The following is a 17,375-nucleotide window of genomic DNA, read 5'->3' on the forward strand; positions in this document are numbered from 1 at the left end:
AGCAATTTCTTGGCCCAGGTTATGTTCCTTTCTATATGTGAATTCCAGGTTAGATTTTTATCTAACAGTACACCTAGATGCAGTGCCTGTTCTTACATATATATATATATATATATCTTGCCCAAAGAGCCTCAGTGGTCTCTTTTCCTCTAATTTTCTCCTTCTTGTAAAAGGGACCAGAGTTATCTCGTGTGGGTTGACTGATAGTTGTTCTTCCCGACACCAGTTCTCCACAAGGTTGAGTGACCTTTGCAGTAGGTCCTGGATAACACTCATCACCTTACCTCGTACCACAATCACTAGGTCATCTGCGTAGCCTTGTGTATAGAAACCCTGTTCGTTGTGCATAGCTATGATTTTCTTCAGCACGAGGTTCCACAGCAGAGGAGAACGAACTCCTTCCTGAGCACAGCTTCGGGTGGCCCTCTCCGTCAGAGTTTCTTCAAACAGGGTTGGTTTTATCTTCCATCTAACATGGATTTAATTCATTTGACTACGGTTTTACTCACCTTGCTCTTTTCCAATGCTGTGATCATAAAGTCATAGATTGTATTGCTGAAGGCTCCTTCTATATCTAGAAATGCCGCCAGTGCAATTTCTTTATATTCTAGGCTTTCCTCTAGTTTACAAACCAACTGACGGAGTGCCGCTTCAGTGGATCTGCCAGGTCTATATACAAACTGATTTTCATGTAACGTTGAGTTCAATTGCACCGTTCTTCTGATATATTTATCCAGAATTTTCTCCATTGCTTTCAGCATGGAGGAGGTTAAACATAATGGTCTGTATGCTTTGGCTTGGACATAGTTTGTCCTTCAGGTTTAGGTATGAATACTGCTTTAGCTTAAGACCATGATTTCAGCACGTACCCTAAAGTTAGACTAGCTCTGAAGAGGTCCGTCAGGGCATCGATGAGTATCTCCCGTCCTAACTGTAGGAGTATCGGAAGTATCTTATCTGGCCCCGGAGCCTTTATAGTATGAAACGTGTCAATTGTCCATTTTACATGGTTGTATTTTATTATTCTGTTAGCACAGTTCCAGTGTGCTCTTCGAGCTCCGGTCTCTGTTCCAACCGTTTCTTCTTCTGTCACCTCCTCAGCCTCAGGAAAGTGACACGCCTGTTGTGAATAGATGGGGAATAAGTTACGTATACCTTACGTTGCACACTGTTTTATTCAACTACATTTACAAGATGGCTACCACCCAGGGAGCAGGATGTACAAAGATATGTCACTGTTGAAAGTAGTATAGTCTTTATCTGTTCATATCAAATCCCCAACATCCTCCCCACCCTGGTCAACCTCCAGAGGTATGACCAGCTGAAGAGGCCTGACAATGCGAGCGCCATCCGTCTTGGAGAGCACAATGGTCCAGGCGTATCTGTCTCGTCCATGACGTAACTCCATGACACGAGCCTTATTCCACATAACGTGGTCGATGATCTTCCTGCAAAAGAACGATGTCTCCTACTCTGACGACAGGGCGTGTTCCTCTTGGGCGTTGTACTTGGTGGAAGTTTTGCAGTTGCAACAGGTGCTCTTTATTCCATCGTTTCCACAAATGATCCGCCAATTGCTGCTGGAGCCTGAATTCTTTAATGGGAGAGTTTGCCAGGGGATCAGGTCCAGAGGGTAGTGCAGTGAGTTTTCCGCCAACGAGGAAATGTGCTGGAGTAAGGACATCTACGTCGTCATCCTTGGTCAGTGGTCTGGAGTTCAGCGTGGCTTCTATAGATGTCAGTACCGTCTGCAAACTGTCTTGATCTACTGAGGATCGTCCCAGAGTCTTCCTCAGACATCGCTTGGTGGAGACAATCATCCTTTCCCACCAGCCTCCCCACCAAGCCGCACGTGGTGCAATAAACTTCCATACGATGCTACGCTGTGATAGATACTGGTGAGTCTTTTCATGCGAGATCGTTGTCCATAGATCTGACAGTTCTCTGTTTGCGCAGTGAAACGTCTGGGCATTGTCAGAGTAGATAGTGTGCGGAATGCCACGTCTTGCCACAAACCTCTGTAGTGCCTGTATAAACTTGTCGGTGCTGAGATCTCGGCATAATTCCAAATGAAGTGCTCTTGTTGTCGCACATGTGACAAGGACAATGTAGCATTTTTGTGCAGCGTGCGCTTCCTTTATGTATAACGGTCCGGAAAAATCAATACCTGTTACCGCAAATGCTTCCTGTGGAATGACTCGCTGCAGTGGAAGTTGTGCCTCAATTGCTTGTCCAGCAATGCCTCGGGCCATTTTGAAAGGTAAGCAAGGGTGTAGGATCTTCTTAATGGCGCGGCGTGCTCGTAGTATCCGGAAGTTCGTTCAGAGCTCTGACAGAACTATTCGAACTCCCAGATGATGGAGGCGAATGTGCGTGTCCCTAATCAGCAATTGAGTAAAGTGGTGATCGCCATCAAGAATTATGGGATGACGCTGTTCGTGGGTAAGTTCAGCATTTTCTAGTCGTCCACCAAGCCTCAGGATTCCATTTTCCAGAAAGGGATTCTTAGCAACGTAGTTTGGATCCTTCTGGAAGAGGGGCGTTGGTTTGTAGCGCTCGTAGTTCAGCAGGAAAGCAATCGCTTTGCGTGGCCTGTATCCAGTAGTTACGTGCGGCATTAAGTTCTTTAGCAGTGAGTTCTCCAGTTTCATGGTCTTTGTAAGAAAAGACACGTGCCAGGCGAAGTACCCAAGCAGTGATCCGCACAAGGCATACGTAAGAACTGAATTTTGTGCAGTTAATTATGGGCAATGGCAAATCCATGTGGAGGACCCGTTGCGCAGTGCTCTTCATCTCTGGAAGTTATGAAGTTAACAGCAGATTTCGAGGCCAGTAAGAATCTCCCTTTGCTAACCAAGATGGCCTATTCCACCATACGTTTAGGGACTGTATCTGATCTGCAGAAACTCCATGAGGTAGGTGATCTGCAGGGTTGTCAGATCCTGGGCAGTGTCGCCATTGCGATGGTGTTGTATAAGATTGGATCTCCGTCATGCGGTTCCAGGCGAAGGTCTTCCATTGATTTGGATTACCACATACCCAACCCAAGGTCACAGTGGAATATGTCCATAAGATGGCTTAAGAGACGTCGCAATTAGTTGCTTTGCTATAATATCGTAGAAGCCATGCTCCTACTAATGCTGCTAGGAGTTCAAGGCGTGGTAGGGTTACTTTCTTCACTGGAGCTAGTCTTGATTTACTACAGGCTAAATGAACTTGCACAGCACCCTCATTATCTGTACAAATGCACAGGGCTGAACCGTAGGCTCGCTGAGAAGTGTCACAAAAAACGTGGATCTGGGTATTTACCTCGCTTGAGATATGTACCCAACGGGGTATGAGTACTTGTGAGAGAGAAGAGAGAGTTGATATCCATATTTGCCACTGAGCAGCAAGATCAGAAGGTAACAGTTCATTCCAGTGAACACCCCGACACATAGTATCCTGAAATATTCGCTTCCCGATGAGGGGTACCGGCGTTAACAAGCCAACTGGGTCGTAAAAGCTGCTCGCGATCTTCAAAATCTGTCGTTTGGTCGTTGGTCCATCTGAAACTTTGGCAGGATTTCGTCTGTATTTATCGAAAAACAATCGCTTGAAGTGCACCAGTTCATGCCTAGAACTTGGGTCTGTAATATACTGTCTCTTCCTTCTGTCTTCCAGATGTCCCGCAGCTCATGCGAATTAGTAGCCCATTTTGCAAGGGGAAGGCTAATGATCTTCATCAAGGCAGTGAGTTCATAGTAAATCGTGATCACTTTGACGTCATCACTCGTTCCAATGAGGATGTCGTCCATGAAGGTGTTGCTGTTGATCAATGGTGCAGTGTTTGGAAATGTTAGTCTGTGTTTGTCAGCATGTTCCCCGATAGTGGCAGAGAGTAGGAATGGGCTGCACATTACGCCGAAGGGAAGCCGAGTGAAACGGTATGTAACGATGTCATTCGTAGTGTGATAGTGTCCTCCTTCGTCCTGAGTCACTCTGTACCACAGAAATCTGGTTAAGGTCTCTGTCCTTCTCATTGAGGACTAGCTGAAGGAATGCCTGTCGTTTATCAGCGATGACTGCACGTCGGTAAAGTCTGAAACGCAGGGGAATGGCGAGGGTCTCTGGCAAGAGATTAGGTCCCATTTCAAGCATGTCATTCAGGGAGAGTGCATTAGCCTGACGACCCGAGGCATCGAATACTATTCTCCACTTCGTCGTCCCACACTTCCCTTTCTTTACAGCTTGATGTGGGAGGAAGTACATGACGTCGGTCACTCTCATTGTATCCAATTCTTCCACTTGTTGTTTCTGAATGTAGCTCAACATCTGGAGGCAGTACATCTGGTTGAAGTCGTCATTCTTTTAAAGTCTCCTCTGAAGGTTCTTCAAGCGAGCTTCTGCATTCGTAGGTTATGGGGTAGTTCGAGGATATCTCGCTTCTTTGGTAAAGAGACTACACATCGTTGATCTTTGATGTGAAAAGATGATCTGAATTCCTCGAGAATTCTCGACTCCTTGTTGTTTAGTGGGTGTTCTTGTTCAGCAGTGATGCCAATAGTCTCCAGGTCCCAAAATCTTCTGAACTCGTCATCCGAGTGGAAAGACGACTACTTCAAGTTGATATGATTGACAGTGGCTGGGTACGCGTGCATTCCGGATCTGTCCCCACTGAGGATCCAGCTAACTGTGGAAGGAACCAGTACAAGTGATGGGGAGATACTGCGCCCTGGTGAGGGTGCGATAGGTGTCATTCAATTGTAATTAATTATTGAGGAATATATATTTACACTATAAATTGAGGATAATTATGTCCACCTTTTCAACACAAAAACAATGTGACGTCATTAACACATCACATATTTATTACCTTTCAAACATTGGGACCGGTTTCGGTATTATTTGTATGCCATCATCAGCCATAGGAAACTCTGTGACAAGGCCTAAGTACAATATTAACATAACTTACAACATACATATATAATATATATATATAAATTGAATATATTCTTACATGACTATTAAAATTTGGTGTACACCATAAAACCTTAGATTAAAATTGGTAGCATATTTTATGCGGCATATTATGACTTATCTCCTTTATACAATTATTTGACTAAAATTAAAGCTTTTGTCAGTTTTATACATATTACAAAATGTTAATCGAGCATCCAGATAACAATTTTCAATCGTTAAAAACTTTTATAACTACTAGGCGTTAAAGATAATAGTGCATTTGTTTGGTCAAAAATACTAAATTGACATGCATTAAAATGAAATCACCTACTGTCAGACTGGAAAACAGTGACCTATTTGTACTAGGTATGGGGATAAGTTACATTATAAGTCTTTAGTAATTCTCTGTCTTGCGTTAATATAGTTTGGTTATTTAATAACAAGTCGAATAAAATGATAAATTCGGCTGATATTTTAAACTTTAAAACATTAATTGTCCATTATAGAGGTCCCTTTTTCAGTGATGATATATAGTGAGCAAAACAGTTCCTCTTAGAATTGATTACAGGTTCACTCTATTTTAGGTGGATTTTGGATTGAATAAATTTCTTATTTCGTAATATAATGTCGTTGAGCAATTTTCGTTTATGTAATATTCCGTCTTTTATGCTAATGTTCTTAAAATGTAAATCGACTTGATAGAAGTGGACTGGTGAACCGGAATTTCTTGGACCATTACATTCGAGGTCTTTGAGGTTCTAGAAATATCTCGATCCAAGACGGACCTAAGAAGAGAGAGATATATATATATATATATATATATATATACTATGTATTAGCGTAAGAATAACTAAGTTTAATAGGCATTATTTTCATTTAAGTAGAAACTCACCTTAAGCACTATGTTGTCGAGAATGAAGCTGGTGAGGAACTGTCTACCAGAAAGGCAGAAAGCAGACTACGAGTATTAGAAGAGGGGTGGAGCATGTTATGTAGGGGAAGGGGGATCGCGGTAATGCGAGGTTACTGATCGGGAGGGCGTGGATTACGGAGGGGATGGTAGATGAGCATATTGAGCACCATTTTGTGTACTGGTTGATTTATTGGTCTTTTTAGATTGTTGATCACTGAAATGAGCGTATCGAACAATATCGTGGGTTTTTCGGATACCTCATTCAGATTATAATTCGGGTTAAAATACTGATCTAATGATATGAAACATTGTTCCGTTATGTCAAGTAAGGGCCCTTTTTCCATTATTTCTACGACGTCAATATCATGGTTGATGTCATGAAAACTATGTTTATAGTCATTTATATGTTGTCCTATAGCTGAAAATCTCCTGTATTTAATGGCGTTGATGTGCTCATTATACCTAACCTTAAAGGATCTCCCTGTTTGTCCAATGTATGTACTATTACAGCTGTTACAGTGAAATCTGTATACGCCCGATTTATCATATGGGTTTGGTGCGTTGACTAGTTTAGCGTTATGAAATATGTCAAGATTTCTGTTGTTGGTTTTAAAAGAGATGTTGATCTTTTTCTTGAAAATTTTTGTGATTCTATAGACATTAGGATTAAATGTGAATGTTGAGTAGAATTTTGGTCTAGTTATTTCTTTTTGTAGGTTTGATTTCGGTCTGTGCTTGAACTTATAAATTATTCGTTCTATGAAACTACGATTATAGCCGTTATGGGCTGCAATGTTACGTATTGTTTTTAGTTCTCTATTTAAGTCTGATTTAGACATGGGAATGCTAAAAGCCGGTGTATCATACTATTATAGGTTGCTCGCTTTTGTCTGGGTGGGTGTATGGAGTCCTTATGAATGGTTGTAGTGGTGTGTGCTTGTTTTCTATAGATCTTATATTTAAAGGAATGCAGGAGCCGAGTGATTGTTAAATCTAAGAAGTTAAGGGCTCTGTTGTCCTCGGATTCTATTGTAAACTTAATATCTGGATCAATATTATTAAGGTGTGCCAGGGTGGTAGGTGCGTCTGAAATGTGCTGGTCCATAACTATAAACGTATCATCAACAAATCTGGCCCACAAGAGAATGTTATTAAATTTCTTATCATCTTCTATTCTAGTATGTTCAAGGAAATCTAGATATATATCAGCCAAAATGCCAGACGCTGGTGACCCCATGGCCAGTCCATCTTGTTTGTATATCACTTTGTCAAATGTAAAGTAATTGCTATTAACTAACAGTTTAAGGATGGTCATAAAATCTGCTATTTCTAATTGAGTTTGCTGTGAGTACGTAAGTTTTTTGAAATTATTGGTAGTACTTTTTCTGGTTTTATGTTTGCATACATGTTGATGATATCAAATGAATGCATCATATAATGGGGTTGCATTTTAAAGTTGTCTAGTTTTTTAACTAATTCTAAGAGTGTTTGTCACGGATTTGCTTGCTTGAAAAATAGTGTTTTCTTAGGAACTGTTGTATAAATTGCGCTGTCTTGTAAAGAGGGCTCGGTCTAAAATTTACTATGGGACGTATAGGTACTCCTTCCTTATGGATTCTTGGTTGGGCTTTGACCGTGGGGAGATCAGGGTTCATGTTGATCAGCTTGTTTTTTTCGCTATCAGTCAACAGGAAGGTTATGTTTTTTAGTGTCTGTTTTAACTGTTTTTTAATAGATTTGGTTGGATCTTTTTCTATTACTGTAAAAGAACTGTCAGTAAAAAAGTTTTTTGTTTCGGTTATATAATCAGTTTTCTCCATTATAACAGTGGTGTTTCCTTTGTCTGCTTTGGTGATGATGGTTTTTGTGTCTTTAATCTTATTCTTAAGCTGTAGGATCTTTTTCCGGTCCTCGTGTTGCGTTGAATTAGTAGTGTAAATTGGTGCATTTAGAATACTGTTTGTTTCTTCGCTTCATATCTAACCTCATCCTGAGTATCAATAGGTATTTTGTTGATAGCCGCTTCTGTTTCTATTACTAGTTGTTTAGTCATGTTCGCTAAGTTATAGTTAGGCCAATTATACTTAGGGCCTTTGGAGAGAATAGCAATTTCTTCTTCGTCAAAGTTAGTGTTGGAGAGATTAATAAGGGGTTAATTTCATTTTCAGAAGCAAGAATATCTTACTTTACATATTGTAAGTAGAGGCCAGGCCAAGATGGTATTGTGAAATCTGCCACAGACTGTTGTCTACACTAAGATTAAGAAATACAATGGCCAGCAGAATTAGAATTCTCAGAAATTGTGACAAGGGGGAAGAGAAAGGCAAGAATTATTTCCAAGTCAGTGGAAAAGTTTCAGAGCTGCGGGCGAAATTATAGTACAAAACACCGAATGGGCCGTGTGCAGAATTCCTAGAAATGACATCTGGTGATCTCCAATGTACTAGCGAGGGCTGAACGCAAGGTTGGTACTAAAAAAAAAAAAACTCCTCAGTCCCTCGTAAGCTTGGACCAATCGTAAAATTCGCAGGCCAGAAGCAGGCACGACAACTTCGTCTTGTAAGAAGCACTATCAACGTTAACTCCACGGATTAAATTTATAGAAGGAAGTGATTTATAAATTCGAGATAAGGTGAAATTTAGAAGCCTCGCCATATAATAAAAGTTATTAATTGAGGAAGATTGACTGGCGTAATTCTGAGAATTCATGGACGCTATCCGTTGATTGGCTGCAGGCAAGAGACGCTACAAAATGTGAAATACCCGCCTGGGATACATGAGCTAAATTCATGTTTATATTAACTACCAGCGAACTCAGGCCCCCGAGAATGGCAGCTAATAATGCTAACTGTTACGCTACAGAGGCGGACAATTGGAAACTGAAGCTATGCCAAAGGGTTGTTTGGTTTACGTGTGATGCGATGTTGACATTGGCCTGGGAGCTTTATTTGCGAACTCTGACATTCTTCCTGACTTCTCTAAGGCTTTGTGCAATGATCTTCTTTGGTCACAAAAATTAAGCTGAATGTGTATTATCTGGATTATTTTGAAAGCTGTTGTAAGTAACAAACCTTGATTCCCAGCTCCAACTGTTCAATTGGGTCAATAGTAATCAAATTCCCCAAAATGAACCGTGAGAATTTTCTAATTTGCTCCCTTTCTGGGTTTACTGAGCATTTTTTATAATCAATATATTGTTTCCGAATTTGATTAAGATGCAGTCATCAAAGATCCTGGAATTGTCAGTTCTGGCTGTTAAATTTTTTGTGAGGTCCCATGTTTCCCTTGCCTCTCCCTGTTCTTTTATTCAGTAAACATTGATGTAACTACAACATGTGACAAAGTTCGGTGAATAGTCATGTACTATCAACATAGATGAACAATGCACGACAGTGACCTTACTGTCCTTCGAAATAGTCCCCTCCCATAACTACGCACTGCTGAGATCGGCAATACATGTCCTGGAAACTCTGCAAAAAGGCTTCCTTTGGGATGGTGTTCAAAAGCCTCGTCACGTTTTGTTGGATGTCGGGAATATCGTCAAATCTCTTTCCTTTCAAAGCGAGCCTGAGTCATGGGAATAGGAAGAAGTCCGGAGGATTGAGATCTGGCGAGTATGGGGGATGTTCAAGTTCCACCACCCCCTTTTTTGCCATGAACTGTTTGACGATATTGGCTGGGTGTGGGCGAGCGTTGTCATGGACAAAAAAACCATGAACCTTGTCGTACTTACTGGGGTCGTACCCTGCGCAGAAGTTTCATGAAACGGGTCAAAACTTCAATGTGCCGTGCAGCATTCAACGTCGTTCCCTCAGGTAGAAATTCCTTGTGGATAATGCCTTGACTATTGAAAAAGATGATGAGCATCGTTTTGATGTGTGACTTTTCGGCTCTGACCATTTTCCGACGAGGGGATCCCGGAGAACACCATTCCATCCTTTGCCGTTTCGTTTCAGGGTCGTACCTGAAACACCAGGTTTCGTCCTCAATGACAATACAGTTGATCGTCCGTCAAGTGATGTGGCACAAGGCGAGAACACGTTTTCCTCTTCCCTAACTTCTGGGTAACGATTTGTCGCATGGATTCACGGTTAATCTGCAGTTCATTCGCTATCATGAGCACAGTTAATCGCTGATCGTTCATGATTAATGTCCTCACCTTCTCAATGTTTTCGTCACTGATGGCGGTCACCGGTCTTCCGCTACGGGGGTTGTCAGAAACATTTTCCCAGCCTACTCGAAAATGGGCGAACCACTCGTACACACACTTCAAGGACAGTGCTTGATCTTCATAAACACGTACCAGCATCGCATGCGATTTTTTTTTCAGTGTCTTGCCAAGCTTAAAACAACGTTGGGAGCAGGTGGTCAAAACCTGCTGCTACGCAGGTGCAGCGTTGTGTGTCGCCAGTGTTGCCGGATTGAACGTTCTGACTTCATTCAACAAACTTTATTGTCACAGGTTGTAGCTTTAACTATTCCAGTCTGGTGCTTAACCAGATTTTTTTTTCTAAGTAACGCCCCCCCCCCCCCCCTCTCCCCACTCTTGTTATTACAGTCTCTTAAAGAGCCGTGGGTTTCATGCTGGTCGTTAGTGCTGTGTTGAATTGTGATGTTGAACCTTTGTTGATTACCTTATTGGCTTTGAAAATGTAATATAATGTACGTTATTAAATAATTTTCTGTTTCTTAACTGGTTCTGGAACAGCGCAGTTTGGATCTCCCCCTATTCCCCCCCCTCCCCCCCCCCCCTCATGCAAAACTCCTCTCAAATTCTCAATAGCGTTGCTTCTTCTTGTTTAGTGTTTATTCTTGCTTACTGCATTTTTCCCGTTATATGCCGATGTATGTCTGTAGTGTAACGGTTCAAATCCTGTTACAAGATGATATCTGTATTTTTATTATTTTATTATTTTATCTGTATTATTATTATTATTATTATTATTATTATTATTATTATGTCAGTATTATTATTATTTTATCTGTGATATTGTTACTATTATTGTAATTATCAGTCTTATTCAATTCAGTTTTGTAATGCTTGTTGCTTGCAGGATTGTACTTAGATGTATGCATGTATACGTATGTGTAGAATAACATTCAATACATGTACAGTGAGAATTGTTATATATCAGATGGTGGATATGGCATCGTTACATTGTGCAATATTGCTGGCTATTCTGCCAAGTCATTGCCACGTCATGGCTACGTCATCGTATTCAGTTAGCACTGAGCTCACTTTCTTTGAGAAACCCAGCGAGCCGGAGGGCATTTCACCATTACATGCAACAGTTTGAGGCGTTGTGGGCGTATGTCATTGTTATTTCTGGAGATTACGTAGCTGTGTCAACCAACGTCTATAAAAGGTGGATGCATATTGTACAGTCAGTCATTAGTTAAACGGAAGCTGAACAGTGAAGTAGTCTACTAGATGAAGAGGCCTCAGTCGGTCAGTCAACGAGTGTGAACGAGAGATGGAGAAGACTCAGTGAGCCATTAATCATTGGTCATTGAGAGAGTGAGGCCAAAGTTAGTTGGTCACTTAGTTGAAGACACGGACACAAGGGCTTACCATGGAGTCAGAGAGGGCAACCCTGGACCTGCCAAGAGGTAATACCATATTGACTTACAAAGAAGTCAGATGATATGGAGAAGAAGCAGTCACAAGGATGTATCACCAAGTTAGGCGTGACATATCTACAGTAAACACCAGATCAAAGGAATACGTCATAATTACACTCAAAGTGTTGAAGGTACAGTCAAGTGAATCAGTGAGGGAAATATTTCGTATAAATTGTTAATTGTCCGGTCAAGAAGAATCCAAATTCATGCCTAGTTTCTTTCAGTTGCAATGTCATAATTTCATATTCTCATCTGTTTTATCGCAACAAGACTCACTATTTTTTGATATATTATTTAAAGAATATATATTGTTCTATCAAACGAATTCATAGTTTCATTTCATTGACAGTAAAATATCTTAACCTCAAAATTAACGGGGAAATCGAACGCCAATCTCCTTTTCCCAGAACTTATATGGTATGTTGTCAAAAGTAAGCTTATTACCCCACACCCTAGAGATAGTCAAGAGTCTCATTCTATTATTGCTGCACTGAGTGGTAGCTGGCGCCCTTCAAATAACGTATGTGTAAGTAAGCAGGTAACAAGTAAGTGTGAGTACAAGGTCCGACGAGTGTGTATTTTATTTAATGAATGTTACTTTTCATAATTTTCAAGTTAAATGCAGATTTATAATATTTGTAAAATTAGTCAACGACTTAGGAAAGTTTCAGTAGACAAGGTCAAAATTTGTGTTTAACAAAATCAGTATGAATTCCCTATAAATTCTAATGAATTCTACTTTTGGCCCTTCAGCTTGTATGAAGATAACCTAGACAGGTGCACAAAAGATTAGATTTTACATCTCTAACAATACACATTCAAAACAGTGGGGGTTTTTTTTATTTAATTTTTTTTTTGCATTTAGAATAATCAAGACCCGCTGTTTCTTGACATTTTAAGCCTATCATCTCCCTTTTAATTTAAAAATCACACCTTGCAGAATTCTGTCCTTGCAAACAAAAAATTGCACCAAGTTAGCAGACAGTATATTGATAACTCAGTACTTAAATGGTTAATATTGTTATTTTATACTCAGAACATACATCCATTACTGAACATACAACAGAAGTTCCAGTAAGATGACTCACCCGGTTTTCATCCCTAATGGTAACAAGTAGCTTCCCAGTTTCCTTATCATACAATGAGGTTGTCCCTGCCCAATCATTATGAAATTTCAGCCTTGTTTTTGGATACTTAGCAAGTTCTGTGCAAAACCTGAGCATAAACTCACATCCATGGTAAGTATAACAGCGGCACACCAAGCTCTTTAGGAGTGCAATCCATTTCTGAAAAATACAAAGAGCAAGGCTATCAAAATACAAAATATATCAGCTATATATTCATCTTAGTCAATTTTTAGGTACTTAGTGTAGAAATAAAATACAAAATGTACAAATAACAGCAAGAGGAGCTGCATATATTTGTGTATCTATTTATAACATATGAATAGGTCAGAAATGCAATATTACAGAATTTGTGTAACTCTTTCTCTGTCTAAATTTAGAATGCCACCTGATATGCTATTACACACACTGCTTGTTTATATGCAACATTTACACAGACGTGCAATGGGGAAATACCAATTTCCAGAAAATTTTCATAATGAAATAACATACAACCACATATTTTTTAAGCTCAGGTACTTAAATATGCACTCATTTCCCTTTTCAATAAATTTTGACCGAAAACCTTCAGAAGAAATATAGAAACATGTGTATCTGATCATGGTTAACATGTCCCCACAAATAAAATACTGTAACATGATGGCAGGGTGGTAGATAAATACACAACATCCAATCTAAGATTTATTAACATCATAATCACTATATAATTACAGTGAAACCTTGATCATCTCTTCCCGAGAACGTTCTTCCAGATTATTCCTTCAAATTAAGTGGTCCAGTGATTATCCTAATGGAATAATGCTTTAAAAACTCTGCATTATCCGTTCCTCAAAGAAACAATTTCCCACATCAACCCTCCAGAAATTTCAGACATCAATTCTAAATCCTTATCAAGCATCTTTCATGATGGAGAGAATCAAATATAATACATCTGAAAACTTTTGAGAATCGATTCTTGCACTCAAAACCATAATCTCAAGTAAAACATAATGTTCACAAGTCGAGTAGGCCTAATGTTAATTCATGGGGTGTAACCCCCATCTATGCTTAGTGATGTGATACATATTTTAACTATCATATTGATAGACACGGATATTCTTCTTGCCTAAGTTTGATGTGTGTCCTATGTAAAACAGTATTCTCTACAGCCATCTTGTTATTCAGCTGGCCTTTTATGCTGCCTGTGTTCAACTGATCCTCTCCACTAGTGCTCTGACGTCAGCACCTCATGCGATGGTCAATCACCAAAATTTTCTACCTCTCACTCTAAATTTTAACCCAGCATATATATGTATATAAGCTCTCATACCAAATTAAAAATTCATTCCTGTATGACAAGGTACTCTGACAGACTGCAGTAGTGAGAGAGTTCTCCCTTGCACTCTTATCATCCATCAGCTTAAGGTGAGGTTAAGGAAGACAGATGGGCTTATAAACATTCATTTTACCTGATACGCTATTTTGTATCTATCATAACTTGCTTCGGTCATGTTATATGCAAATACTGTGCAATCATGTGCTGTGATCCTGAACTCACTTGAAAGCTTGAATATGGTTAACTTAAATATTTCATTCACACAGTTGAATAACAAGACGGGTGTAGAGAATAGTGTTCTACATTCTATTCAAGTAATAGCTTGTTTACAAAGCAGCTTGTTAGAATGCGGATGGCGGTATAGAGAAATCTTTTCTTGCTGCCTATACATTTCTTTTCCTTTTCTACCCTGTGGACACACTTTTTTGTTATATCCCCCTCATTTTAATGTCAGCTCTTTTGCATTTCTGAAACAATGTGGTGCAGAAATCTCAGCCCTCAAAGGTGGTCAACAGTAGTGTGAATCATAGATGAGATTGTGGGGAATGTGACATCTCAGATAAATTATAGTACATGATTTCAAATAGTATCAACACGTTTTCTATTCCTACGAGTTAAGAAACAAAATAATTACACACACAAACTAAACAAAGTTACTTATCTTACAGCATCTTCACAATTGCTTCTTTTGCCTCATAGAGAACCTTCTCAACAAACTCTTTTTGATAGCAGATATCAGAGCATGATAATATTTTTGTATTTTCCACCACGAGAGCAGTATGTCCTTGTATTAATATTCATGCTACTGATTCTTGTAAACAATACTGAATATTTGCTCAGTTGAAGCACTGCTATGAGATATCACTAAAATGGTAAGCATCACTTGAGGAAGAACTGAATATTTAATGTATCCAGGAGCATTTTCTAGCTTCAAAATTTTAGCCCATGCTACACCTACTGTATTGTTTCACAGTTTGAAATGTCTTCGTAGGAAGCAAATTCCACTTTCAGTTTGTCTTGGTCAGTGTTCTCAATTATGTTTTGAAACAATCCAACAACAAAGAAAGCACTGATGAAAATGAAGTAGTTGCTCTCAATGAAACATCCACTAGTTCTGGCATGCTTCATCACAGTCATAAAAAGGAATTTGTCCAAGATGTAATTGCATGCCGTAGAAGAAATTTCTTACTAATTTGAAGAAATGTCCCATGTCATCTCCAGATAAACTGCCAGCTTCACTTCCTCACCTAATCTGCTGTCTTGTTTATAACTCCAATTACCAGGTTGTCATCTATCATCTTTGTGATAATTCCTGCTATTAAATTTTATATCACTAAAGCATTTCAAACTTACTTCTAATTGCTTTCCAATGTTTTCAGCTTTAACACTTTGGGGTGCAATTAATTTCCTGCCTGCATCTTGCACACTTCTCATTTAACATTAGGCAAATATGGGAAGGAAATACTGTACTCACATAAGTAAAATTGTAAATTTTTACATTTAAAATATGAACTTCACATTTCTTTATTATCCATCATGTTAACAAAATTACCGGAAATATTTTGTAAAGGTGTGGTACTTCGAGCCATCTGTTTGGGTGCAGTCATGGGTTCCCTTGACAGGTCTCACCATAAAATGATGTCCCATTTCTGCCCCTTTTCGCTTTCCTGTTAGAAGACACGGTACAGTCCTTAGATTTTTGGCCTCACAAGCATCTATGATATGTAGCTTCCCCATTCAGGCAAAGTTCTTCAGCACAGCCGTTCCATCGGCCGGGCTTATGGGCATTTTGTTTCAAAACACACCCCCCCCCCCCCCCAACAAGTCCCATAATAATTTGATCCCTGAAGGACTTGTGATTTACTCCAGGCTTATTCTCTGTCTTTCAATGCATATATTTGAAAACTGTTCACTAAAGCTACCGGCTTCTTTCCTGTATTAGGAGGCGTGTATTCCATAGCACTGTTATGAGAATACATAGAAAAATCGCAAGTCACCTTCTTCATTCTTCACCCCTTATATCACCATTTTCACCACTGTCTTCGATCTCCATTTCCTACTATTCACTCAAAAAACTGTTTTCAGATCATAAGTTATGAATTTCATTATGGCCTGTATTGACAATTGATCACTACCAAAGGGTAAGAAGGGTCCACCTATTCAATACTATTAAATATTAAATTAAATACTATTCAATACTACTGAATAGGTGGACCATTCCTACCCTTTGATAGAAACTGTTTTCAGATTCGGAGATACTAATTTCTCTTTCAGAATCGGTCAATAAACCAATGTCAAAATCACCACTGTCAAACAACTGTCTGTAAATATCATCAGGTTCCATGCTGCGACTGGTGGACGCCATCTTGAAAAATTTTAAAACAACAGCGACAAACTCTCTCCACAAAATAAGTAACTCAGTTAAAAAAATTAAGAGTAAATGGCAGCACAGCACAGAGAAATGTTAAAGCTAAATACTGCATAAAGCTCAACGCCATTTTTGCTCCAACATACAAAATGTATAACCTTGAAGGTGTGTCGCCTTAAGTCTGACATAGGACCGGAACAAAAAATTAATGATGTCAGATGGAACCAAACACTGGACCCCAAAAGGGAGAAGTCCATTTGAACTGTATTGCTGTTGACCTTACCAAGGCTTTTAATAGTGTAGATCATGGGAGACTGGTGATGGAAATGAGGGCTACTGGAGTAGTCAAAAGAGTGGTTGAATGGGCAGCTAAAATTCTACAATACAGAACTTGGAGAATTAGAGAAGGTGAAGCATACTCTGATCCTGCAACAATTAACGGGGGTGGGGGTGGGGTGGGGGGTGGGGGTGGGGGTGGCAGTCCTGCAAGGCAGATTTATGGTTTGATGTGAGTAAAGAACTGCAGTTTTAGATAATCAAGCTTCTTGCAGATGATGTTATACTGAACAGAGCAGTAAATAAGTTGCAGCATTATGAGCAACTACAAAAAAATACCTGAACAATGTTGTGAGATGGACTGCAGACTATGGTATGATGGTAAACAGGATGAAATGTCAGGTTATATGTTTCACCAAGTGGAAAAATCCTCAGTACTTATTCCTGTGTGGATGGGGTGAAAGAACTTCATTGTGAGTAGAGATGGACCACGAAAACTGTGCAACGTCAGAGGCCACAGCTACGACTGACCGCAAAAAGATCAGTTACGATTTTAGCAAGCCGGTACACGTCAGCACTCACAGCCGGGTGCGGTCTTGCCTCGCAAAGCCCCTCTGCACGTCTCTTTCCCCACTGTCCTCCATCACATATGGCTGCCTACAATCGTTTTATACCACAAGGCAAATTATGATTGTCGGGACGTAATGTGGAATATTTTAACAGCGAAGATTTCACTAACGAATGAATAAACAATAAGTAATGGTTGTAACAAAACACCATTCAACAAACACAAATTTATACTGATTCAAATATCAC

The 17,375-nt window shown here is 39.6% G+C and overlaps 1 protein-coding gene across 4 annotated transcripts in view; it reads right to left on the reverse strand.

Annotated features, from left to right (window-relative positions):
- Positions 1-17,375, reverse strand: part of LOC136862776 (DNA-binding protein P3A2) — a 298,693-nt gene that overhangs the window by 77,318 nt on the left and 204,000 nt on the right. For all 4 annotated transcript variants that reach the window (XM_067139026.2, XM_067139028.2, XM_067139027.2 and 1 more), the window contains one exon: positions 12,565-12,762. In XM_067139026.2, coding sequence (XP_066995127.1) covers positions 12,565-12,762 — 198 coding nt within the window. The remainder of the gene's footprint in view (positions 1-12,564; positions 12,763-17,375) is intronic.

The sequence above is a fragment of the Anabrus simplex genome, chromosome 2 (assembly GCF_040414725.1).
Source record: "Anabrus simplex isolate iqAnaSimp1 chromosome 2, ASM4041472v1, whole genome shotgun sequence".
NCBI classification, from domain to species: Eukaryota; Metazoa; Arthropoda; class Insecta; order Orthoptera; family Tettigoniidae; genus Anabrus; species Anabrus simplex.